We start from the raw sequence: 11,824 nt of genomic DNA, 5'->3' as shown, positions 1-11,824 counted from the left end.
TGGACTTTACTATGAGTTTGTGTGTTTTTCTGTGATTTCAGGTATTTTCTGGCTGAAATTGAGGGACCTGAGCAAAACTCTGATAAGAATGCTGACAAAAGACTGCTGATGCTGTTAGAATCTGACCTCCCTACACTCTAAATAGATTTTCTGGAGCTACAGAACTCCTAATGGCGCGCTCTCAACGACGTTAGAAAGTAGACATCCAGAACTTTCCAACAATATATATAGTCCATACTTTATTCGTGATTTGATGACGTAAATTGGCGCTCAACGCCAGTTCCATGCTGCATTCTGGAGTCAAACGCCAGAAACACGTCACGAACCAAAGTTGAACGCCAGAAACACGTTACAACTTGGCGTTCAACTCCAATAAAAGCCTCTGCACGTGTAACATTCAAGCTCAACCCAAGCACACACCAAGTGGGCCCCAGAGGTGGATTTCTGCATCAATTACTTACTTCTGTAAACCCTAAGTAGCTAGTTTATTATAAATAGGACATTTTACTATTGTATTTTCATCCTGGATTGTATTTTTGATCCTGTGATCACGTTTTGAGGGCTGGCCATTCGGCCATGCCTGGACCTTCATCACTTATGTATTTTCAACGGTGGAGTTTCTGCACACCATAGATTAAGGGTGTGGAGCTCTGCTGTACCTCAAGTTTCAATGCAATTACTATTTTCTATTCAATTTGACTTATTCCTATTCTAAGATATTCATTGCACTTCAACATGATGAATGTGATGATCCGTGACACTCATCATCATTCTCACCTATGAACGCGTGACTGACAACCACTTCCATTCTACCTTAGACCGGGCGCATATCTCTTGGATTCCTTAATCAAAATCTTCGTGGTATAAGCTAGAATTGAAGGCGGTACTCATGAAAATACGAAAAGTCTAACCTTGTCTGTGGTATTCCGAGTAGGATTCCGGAATTGAATGACTGTGACGAGCTTCAAACTCGCGATTGCTGGGCGTGATGACAAACGCAAAAGAATCAAGGGATTCTATTCCAACATGATCGAAAACTGACAGATGATTAGTCGTGCTGTGACAGAGCATTTGGACCATTTTTACTGAGAGGATGGGATGTAGCCATTGACAACGGTGATGCCCTACATACAGCTTTCCATAGAAAGGAGTGATAAAGATTGGATGAAAGTAGTAGGAAAGCAGAGATTCAGAAGGAACACAGCATCTCCATACACCTATCTGAAATTCCCACTAATGAATTTACATAAGTATTTCTATCCTTTATTATTTAATTAAGTATCTCTTTATATTTTCTGAAAACCACTATCAATTTGAATCCGCCTGACTGAGATTTACAAGGTGACCATAGCTTGCTTCATACCAACAATCTCTGTGGGATCGACCCTTACTCACGTAAGGTATTACTTGGACGACCCAGTACACTTGCTGGTTAGTTGTGCGGAGTTGTGACAAAGTGTGATTTATGTTTGAGAGCACCAAGTCTTTGGAGCCATTGTTGATGATCACAATTTCGTGCACCAATAACCCATGCATCGTGGTATTACATGATGCGACTCGGTGCACTTACGAACATTGAATTGTAGATTCTGTATTACTCATCATAGGTTAAAGGACTTAGGTTGTTGCTCTCGGGTAGGATAGTAGCTTTTGTTTCACATTCTTTTGTAAGGCTTCTAAGGACTTTTCTCATAATATTTTGTTCAATGTGGGTCATGCCCATAGCATCCAAGCTATTTATGATTATTGAAAACCTCTCAAATATCTCATTAATATTTTTCTATCTTTTATTGAAAATATTTTATACTCTTTTTGCAGCATATCAATCCTTGTTTCTTTAACTTGTTTGGTATCTTCATGTGTGACTTGGAGGTTATCCCAAATTTCCTTTGCCATCTTGCATCTAGATACCTTCTTATATTCCCCGAAACTGATAGCACAATGCATCAAGTTGACGGCTTTGCTATTTAACTCAACTTTCTTCTTATCTTTATCATTCCATTCGGCTTCTTCCTTTGGAGTCATCACTCCATCGGCACTTGTCTTGGTTGGAACTTTAAGATCACTCATAATGATTTTCCATATGTTGTAGTCAATGGATTGAACATAGATCCTCATCCTTTCCTTCTAGTAAGCATAGTTCTTCCCATTAAAGAAAGGAGGCCTGTTGATGCGTGAGCATCTGTCCTATCTTTTCCTAGTGAATTTGCATTCAAATTGTTGAGTTTAATCAAGAATTAATTATCTCTTAGTCACTATGGATGCTACTTTGAGTCATGTGAAATTCTATTTATTTTAGGTAGCATTTGGATGGATTTGATGGAGTTTCTGTAGAAAAAGAGAAGAAAGCGAATGATATTGTCAAACCTGACCTCCCTGCACTCTAACATGAATAACTCGAGCTACAGAGATTCAATTGACATTATTTTAGTGGCGTTGGAAAGTTAACTTCTACAACTTTCCAACGATGTATAATAGTCCATACTTCTTTTCCAACAATTCAACAAGGTGGCACCTAACTTGGGATTCTCCAAGTTAGGTGCCAAGACAAGCTTAAATCCATTAAACCAAGGCTGTATAGGTGGCGCCTAACTTGGGTTTTACCAAGTTAGGCACCAGGACAAGAAAAAGCTTCAAAGGGATTCTGCCAAGGTGGCGCCTAACTTGGAGTTTCTCAAGTTAGGCGCCAGATACAACTACAACATTCATCCCTTGCTGCCATGCCCAAGTTAGGCGCCAAGACACACGCACCTTGCCCAACCCATGTTGCCTCCTCCAAGTCTAACTTAAGGTTTCTCAAGTTAGGCGCCACTCTTAGGGAAGGCAATAGTCCCCACATCTCAATCAAGCTATTGCACAAAGATCATCTTTTAATTTTGATTAAACATTGTTTTATTTAGAAAAAGATATTATTTAGTTTTAGAAAATATATTTTACATTAATTAGGATTAGATATAAAAGGAAAAAGAATCAGCCCTTTGGGCTCTTCTCTTCTCTCTTACCTCATTCCATAATTTACAGTTTTAGAGAATTCTTGTTTTCTCTCTGAACCATGAGCAACTAAACCTCCACTGTTAAGGTTAGGAGCTCTATCTATTGTATGGATTGATACTATTACTTTTCTATTTTAATTCATGTACTGATTTCAATTTTAAAAATTATTTTTGTTCTTCATCTTATGAACTTGGGTGGAACGGAAGTATGACCCTTGTTCTAATTGAATTCTTGTATAACTTGGAAAAGCTCTTTACTTGGACAATAGCTTGAAAACAATTTCTCCTAAACTACTAATTATCTGGACTTAACGGGATACGTGACATATAATCCTCTTATATTTGGATAATTACAATTTCTGTGGCATATAAATTAAAATTAAACTTAACCCTCTAATTGGAATCAAGTGACCAAGGAATTGGCAGTTGATGAAGGTTAAAGAAGACTAAAAAGGTCTAAGAAATTAGGGTTTAGTCACATATAGTTTGCCATGAATTGAATCTTGCATGATTAAAATAGCTAGTGAGAAAAGTCAATCCGGAAGATAGATATCTCTGAAACCTTAACTGTTTCTCTATATATACTTCACAACTTATTTACTGCTTGCTTTTCTAATTCTCTGAATTACTGTTTGATGCATTTGAACTCTCAACACTCTTTTCTGTTTGTCTAACTAAATAAATCACTTAACCATTGTTGCTTAATCCATCAATCTTTGTAGGATCGATCCTCATTCACTTGAGGTACTACTTGGTATGACCCGGTGTACTTGCCAGTTAGTTTCTGGGTTATAAATTCCACACCACCTGTTGTTTGACTGACCTTTTGTAAGAGTATAGGCCACAACGTTTGTACCCAAGTTGTTAGCCATTGGACCTTTCTTCCAAGCTGTGAAGCTTGATTCTTGAGACCTGGCTCTTGATACCAATTGAAGTTTCTTGTTGGTCTAGAGAAAAGGGGTTAAATCTATGGCTTTCTTTTAAACTTGATTAATTTACGTTAAAACAAAAAAAAAATGTAACTTAGCTTCTGTTCTGTCTACGAGATGGATTATGCAGAAGACAAGTTTATTTTATCTCATAAATCATAAAAAACAGAATCAATGCAGGAAAGAGGAAGATGACACAGCCATGTATCTTGGTTCAGTTGTCTCGTGCAATGCAACCTACATCCAGTCTCTACCATAACAGCGGTGGAATTTTTACTATCATATCAAATATTATGTACACCAATTTTCTATTATTCAACCAAATCCTATTTGGGACAACTTAAGCTCTACTTAAACTTGACTTAGCTAGGCAACTTCTTAGACTCTCAACACACTAAGTGCTTATCCAACTTAGCAAGGGATACAACTCAGACATTAGAAACAAAACAGAAATACAACCAAAGGAGATCTGAAATAAATTTGGCTTTTCTCTACAAGTTTTTCTCTTTACCTTTTCTTTAATGTCTTTTTCTAAATGCCTCTCTTTTATGCCTTTTACTATTGAATAGAAATAAAGAAAGAGATGATGATTCAGAGTTTTAACGCTATAAGTTGAACTAGATTAGCACTCTCTGATGAAGCTCTCCATCTTGGTTGAATATTTTTTTGATGTAGAAACATTGTCCAAAATGTTGAACTCTTACAAGGAAGCTCTCAATGAAACTCAAAACTCTAGTTCTCTCTCCTTTATCAAAAGTGAATATTGTTTTTCTTTTTGTATGAACTCTGTTTTCTCAACTAGGGCTTGTTCACAAGGTCAACTTCTTAAATCTTGAGCAGGCTGAAATTTTCCTTTCTTTTTCTTCCATTACTCCAGAAAATCAGGGATTACAAATTAGTGTTAAGCATGACAGTAGAGGAAAGAATAGCAGTGATTAGCTTTCTCAAAGATCATGATAAAATTCAAACCCTTAATCTTGTGTTTTATCCCCAAGTTTCATCATCAACCATTGATTTATAGCAGAGCATGATAGCCACCATTTTTTTTAACTTACTCGAAATAGTGGTGCAGAGGAAAGGAGAAAATAGCAAGCAAATGTCTTGCATGAAAATGGAAATAAATTACCTTTAAACTCTGATTGAGTTTTGACTAGACATTAGCTTCGAAGATTAGCTTTTTCTTCCTTCCTCTTTAGTGTTTGGAGAAAAAGTGAACTCCTATTTCTTGTCTGAGTATCACCCGAAATAAACACTTGCAGAAGCTTAGGGTTGCTTTCCTTTTGTTTGAAAGATAATGGATTGGATTAATGATTCATTTTTCATTCAGCAGCCTTGGAATCACTTTGCTTTTGTATTTGGGTTGCTTGTCTTCTATCTTTAGTCTGCATAATGAATATGGGCCTGCATCACTAAATAACACATAAAAAATACACTTGGGTATCAACCCAAACAAAATCATGTTTGTCATCACCAAAAGTATTATTATTGTTTACTAAACTCAACATAGGGGGATGAAGAGTACACAACATACACTCACTTTTTTACAATGTCTTAGGTTTTTAACTTGAATTTTAGAGAGAGAAGCTCCAAGTTCTCTCTAGAATTTCTAGAATTTTTCATCAATTTCTCCTTAGTTTTTAGTTTCTAATCTTGTTCTAGTTAGTTTGTTTTATATTTTCTTGTTCTACAACTTTACTTTTATTAGAATTCTCTTGTTAGTTTTTTTATTTTGTCATTTTAATTTGAATCCTTGTTAAATTTTTGTTTACCTTTAATAAATATGATTTTTATGTTTCATTCCTATATACTTGAGATGTTATTATTACTTTCTTGAATTGGGTAGCTATAAATTTTATTATTATTACAATTTATAAAGCTTTAGTTTTATGCATCGAAAGTATTTAATAAAATGCTGACTCATTTAGTTATGGAGTAAATTTTTTATTCTTGACTTTAGTTGGAAACTTAGATGATCTTGAGTTACTAATTTTCAAGTTAATCGGTAATTAGGAGATGTTAATTAATCTTGTTTTATTGGCATTAACCTTTAACTAAAATCAATTAGTAAGTTAGTTAAAATTTGTTGATTAAGGTTAAATAAGTCTAATTGACTTTTTTCAATTTATAGAGGTTGATGAATTGAGTTTACTTTTGGTAATTATCATATTGTGGTTAATGATAAAGATAGTAATCTTAAACCGCAACCATTGCCATGGATTTTTCAGATATTGAATTCATTTTCTTTTCCTTTAGTAATTGCTTTAATTACTCTTAGTTTAATCTCTTTGCTATTTAATCTATAATTGTGCTTTTAACTACTTGCGATTTAAATTGTTGTCAATTGTAATCAAAATTCCATTTCTTTTATAGCCAATAATTATGTACTATATTGTGATTCTAAGAAAAATGACCCGAAATTAAAACTTCTAGTATTATTTTGAATTCAATTGTGATATCATTTTAACTAAACTTTGATAGTGTCAACTTTTGATTTGAACTATCTACAGCGAATTTGAGCTTTTTAATCTTAAAAATTTTTAAACTGGTATTTAACATTTATCAAGTATAGAGAAATTAATAAACTTAACAACTCAATTCGAAAATATATCTTAGTTTTTAGTTAGTTTAAAAGTGTTATCAAACGAACACGAACTATCCTCAGATATACAAGTATGCAATTTGGAGTGAGATATAAAATGTTAACTGTCTAGATTAAATTTTTGAAATCTCTTCTAAAAAAAAAGAATTATAGAAAAATAAGGTGTTAATAGTGTTATTTTAATTCAATGCTTCACCACCTTGCATGTATATTCAAGAATAAAAAAATACTTTATCGTTATTTATAAAGGAAGTTCAGGTAAGAGGCAAATAATATTTTGGTTGTAATTACAATTGTTATTGTAGTTATAGAACTTTGACAATTATAAAAAATAAAAGTTTAAGAGTATATATTTAAATAAGTCTTTAAAAAAAATTTATCGAATATTTTTGTTTTTATAAAAATTTTATTACATTGAGGTTTTTGAATTTTATAAAAGTAAGATATACAGGTCCTTGCATTATACTTTTGGGACTTATTTATCTAAATAAACACAACAGATCTAACTAAAGTAGGAATTTACATGTCTTAATTTTTGTCAAATTCAAAAATGTTAATGTAATAAAATTTTTTATGAACAAAAATATCTAATACAAAGTTTTTTAAGAACCTGTTTGAATATATACTGAAAGTTTAAATTGAGATCATATTTTTTAATTTAAAATTTTAATTATATTATATTTAAAAAGTAATCAAATAATAAAAAATATTATTTTAATTTTAATTAATTTTAAATATTATAAAAATTTATAATTATCGTCATCATTAAATAATTATAGCCATTTGTGATATACTAATATTAGTTTAATTTGGTATTTATTATAGGCGGGCACACCTTAGTAGAGAATGAAGGTGAATATTATTAGTTGAGGAGACTTGTACTTTGTGGTTTGTACTGCATTTCAATCGATTAACCTGAATAGAGAAGTACAACAATACCATATTGTACTCTCTGTGATTTGTTGTACTACATAATTGTGCTTCATATTCAAGGAATAAATTCGGCAAGAAGTGGACTGAGCATACGCTTGATGAATATTGAATGATGAGCCCACTTCGCATTATCACATGCATAACTATTTTTGAAATAAAATGTCTTTTTCTTTAAAAGAAATAAAATATAATAAAATATAATAAAATAAAATAAATAAAAATAGAAAATTAAACAGGCTGAACTGTATAGCCAATCCATTTTGTTAAGAAATATACATCTATATATCACTAACCGTGACAGAAACTTTTATGTATGTTTAATATTCTAAGATTTAATTATCAATGTCGTTAATATGCCAGCATGACTATGATATTTAACTTCATATAATTATTATTGATCATCTTAACTATTTTTAGATAAATTTATATATATTATTTATTGAATTTAATTTTGATCAAAACTGTCAATATAAAATATTTTTACACATGTATCGAATCAAATAATAGTACATCAACAAACATAATTCTATTTTACATTGAGTGAATAAATAGTTATTAAAAAATGAATATAATTAAAGTATTATATAAACATTTTATGAGTTCATCAAAATTAAACTATTAATTATTTTTAAACTATCATGTGGTTTCATTTGCGTATACGTCCGTCCCTAAGTTACAAGTTTTGTCAGCAGAACACAATTATCTTCTCAAAAGTTTGCCACCAAAAAAGACGTTACCTTCTTCAGTGGTTAGAGTTGGCCCACCAAATACAATTCTGTTGTGGGAATACTTGTGAGTTTTCCCTCATCGCTCAGTAATACCTCATTGCCATTGCTACTATATAAATCACACCACCGCCATAACCACAGCCATCCCATTCCAGCTGTGTACTCGTCTTCTTTCTTCTTTGTTGGGCTATTTCAGTTCAATACCCCTAACCATGTCTTCCCAGGTATGAACATGTTTAATTTCTTTCTTCTCCCCTCTATGTTTGGTCTTGAGTTGTCTCGCTCCTTTTCCTCGTGATTTGTTCTCTCCTGCATGTTCTTGCTTTTTATCTTGACTCTGTCATTCTCTTTTTATGTTTATGCTCCACTCGAGAGTTTTTGAGTTGAGAAACAAGGAACATAGCATTGCTGGCTGCTTTTATTAACCTGTTTCTGGTATTCCTCTAGCTTTTTTAAGGATTGAAAATTACTTATTTAATAACCACTGTTCTTGTATATATACATTTTTGTCCTTGGATGATATTCAAAATGAGTTACAACGCGCTTGTGACGAAATCAGCATATTTTTTCCCTATAATTGAGAATAAGGGTTAAACCTTCAAAAATCATGGAGCAAATATTTCAACAATATCTCAAAAGAAAAAGATCTTACAAATATACACTTCATAGGAAGGGAAAAAAATATATTTAAAATGTTTTTGCTATTCTTTTTGCATCAAACTTACTTTTGCTCTGATTTCTTTAAATTGGTAGCCTTAGTTTGAAGGAAATGCTTTTGAACTAGTACTTAGATTTTTGTCTTATTGTTATCTATGTTGGATGCATGACGGTTGGCAGAGTAATCCGAATGCAACATCAATGGTGAAAAAGACTACTCTTTTATCGTTCATCTGTCTGATGCTCTGCTTTGTTCTCTTCTTTTGGGTCTTCTGTTTGTTTCACTTTCTGAATTTATACAAGTGCTTCTTAAATTCAAAGTATGAATGTGTTTCTCTCATGTGTGGATGCTATTTTAAGATGATTGTTAGGGCTTGTTTGGTGAGTTTTCAGCAAATTTTTTTTTTTTAGTTTTTTTAATAATTTTATGGAGAAATAAAAAGTAAAATTAATTTTATGTTTGAATATTTTATGTAAATTTTTTTATTTGTCAATTATGTTGAGTATAATAATATAAAGTATTTTTTATTTATTTATTATGTAAAAATATCTTTTTAAAAATAAATGAAAAGGAATGTAAATTGTAACTTTTTAAAAAAGATTTTTTTTCTAATTTTTGTAGTATTTTAATTTTTACTATTAAAAATGGCTAAAAAAAATTTATTGAAAAAAAAATCTTTTTTCTATCAACTTCATATTTGTTTGAATCTCATTAAGTTANCTTTTATAATTTTTTTTTAAAAATAACATAAAAAATCCTTTTTTTAAAAAAAAATTACCCAAACAAACTTTTAATGAGAGTCAAATAAGCACTTACCCTTTTATCTATTATTTGTTCATAAACTTTTTTCATTATGATTGCAGACCGTTGTCCTCAAAGTTGGAATGTCGTGCCAAGGTTGTGTTGGGGCGGTGAATAGGGTTTTAGGGAAAATGGAAGGTATGTTTCACTCCACACTCTAATTCACTTAAAATTTTTTTATTTTGAATATATTTCAGAGTTTAAGTGTTTTCAAAAACATATGTATTATGTAATTTAACTCATTTTAATATCAACAAATATTATATATATACAAAAAATTAACCATTATATATTTCTATATAAATTCATAGGGAGATTAACTGTCTGAAATAAACTCTTGACATCGTCGGTGGCTTTTTTGAAAAAATGGTTGCGACTTAGGAAAATCTAATCAAATTGTGTGTTGTATGCCCTTATTTGTAGTGTCATTGATATGATAGCCTTCATTAGTTGATCACTATTTTCTTGCATCTTCGTTTGTAAGCTGCAGTTTTGATGTTTCCGCCTCCAGTTAAACTCGCATGTTAATGTAAAAGTCCGCGTTTTAGTCATGATTTTGTGTTGCGTATCATGAAAAAGCTTTGTAGGACTATGGATTGATTATCTGAGAATATTACTTTGTAATATTTGCCATATTTTACGTATATGCATAGTCACAACTCCATCACTCCCTTGTGTCATTTTGAACAAATATGTGAACCTGTTCATTCAATTTTGAATGGTTTCCAAAGCCTCTTGGTTTGAGTAACACCACTAATATGGCTTTGGCTTGTTTAAGTATTTTTTTTTTTCAAAACAAGAGTAGGTATTTAGATATAACAAATAAAAAATTACTTAGATTAAAGGTCGTACTTATGTTTGGATAGAAGGAATTATAAAACATGTTTTTTTAAATAATTAATAGATTATTATTGGATATTATTTTCATTTTAATATTAGGCTAGAGGTAATGTAATTATCTAATAACTGATGGTGAATAAAATTCACTAATAACTTTATATTCTAAATATTTTAATAAGAAAATTAATAATGTTAATAGTTTGAAATGATTATCAATATTTTAATATAATTTATTTTTATTAAGATACATGTAGTTTAAGATAATGTTTTGTAGTGTTTATATATACATATTAAAACGCTAGTTTAATTAATTTATTTAATAGCAAAATTTAGAATTCTCTGATTTAAAAATTGTAAGGATAAATTTGGTGTATTAGTGATAAAATGTTACATTCTCTCTTTTCTACTACATACAGCATTTTTTTTTTCAAAAGAAGGTCCCTAATCCCTACAAATTTTTCAAAAAAAAAAAAGAAAGAAAAGCATTGCTTATTTTCTATTTCTACTTATCTCCTCAATTCTTGCCTGCTTCCTCTATCTAAATTTAAAATTTCATTAATAATGAAGTATATATAAGGATATTTTTCTAAACAAAATGAGGGAAGGAAACATGTACTTCGTCAATTATTGTTGCTATTTTGGATCAAAATAACTGTGTCACATTTGCAGGTGTTGAATCATTTGACATAAATTTGAAGGAACAGAAGGTGACAGTGAAAGGAAATGTAGAACCAGAGGCAGTTCTGCAGACTGTCGCCAAAACTGGGAAGAAGACAGCCTTCTGGGAGAATGAAGCGCCGGCATTGCCCACCCAGCCAGAAAACAAGCTTTCAGAAAATGCAACTGCTGCTGCTTCAACTGAAGTTGAAATCAAGCCTTCTGAAACTTCTGCCATTGCCTCAGCTGAGCCTGAAAACAAGGCTTCAGAAACTGCAACTGTTGCCTAATTCATTTATGAGACTATTTTCTATGTTAATATAGGCCAATTTGAAATACAATTTGATGAACTTGCAATAACATTGCGTGTCTTCTGATATGTTTCTTGTGCTGTTACTGCTACCTATGCTAGAATAACTCATGGCCTAGTTTTTCACGTATATGATACTTTTCAAGTGTGTTATAATTTAGAATTTGATTTCTCTCTGTTTCTAGCTATTTTACTAATTTTGTTACTTGTTACTTCAGAAGCTAACACGTAAAGTTTTAAAGGTGCTCCATGCCTTGGAGGTGTCATAATAGGAGGATCAGTCAAGTACTGCTTGATGTCGTCAAAAGTTTCTTGATGCTCTGCTTTTCACTAGAATTCTTCCTCTTTTTTTAACTTGATCAGAGGCGCAAAAACC

The 11,824-nt window shown here is 31.5% G+C and overlaps 1 protein-coding gene across 1 annotated transcript; it reads left to right on the top strand.

Moving 5' to 3' along the window:
* Positions 1–8,170: 8,170 nt before the first annotated feature.
* On the top strand, positions 8,171–11,624 carry LOC107474428 (copper transport protein ATX1). Its single transcript, XM_016094050.3, has 3 exons — positions 8,171–8,406; positions 9,704–9,779; positions 11,151–11,624. Exons 1-3 carry the CDS (start codon positions 8,395–8,397, stop codon positions 11,426–11,428), a joined length of 366 nt encoding a protein of 121 aa, XP_015949536.1. The 5' UTR covers positions 8,171–8,394; the 3' UTR covers positions 11,429–11,624.
* The last annotated feature ends 200 nt before the right edge of the window (positions 11,625–11,824 follow it).

This window comes from Arachis duranensis, chromosome 2, assembly GCF_000817695.3.
Source record: "Arachis duranensis cultivar V14167 chromosome 2, aradu.V14167.gnm2.J7QH, whole genome shotgun sequence".
In the NCBI taxonomy this organism is placed as follows: Eukaryota; Viridiplantae; Streptophyta; class Magnoliopsida; order Fabales; family Fabaceae; genus Arachis; species Arachis duranensis.
This window is presented reverse-complemented; position numbering and strand designations above follow the sequence as displayed.

Coding starts and splice junctions, on each gene's coding strand:
- LOC107474428 (XM_016094050.3), top strand. Junction 9,780..11,150: donor GGTTTTAGGGAAAATGGAAG/GTATGTTTCACT, acceptor TCACATTTGCAG/GTGTTGAATCATTTGACATA.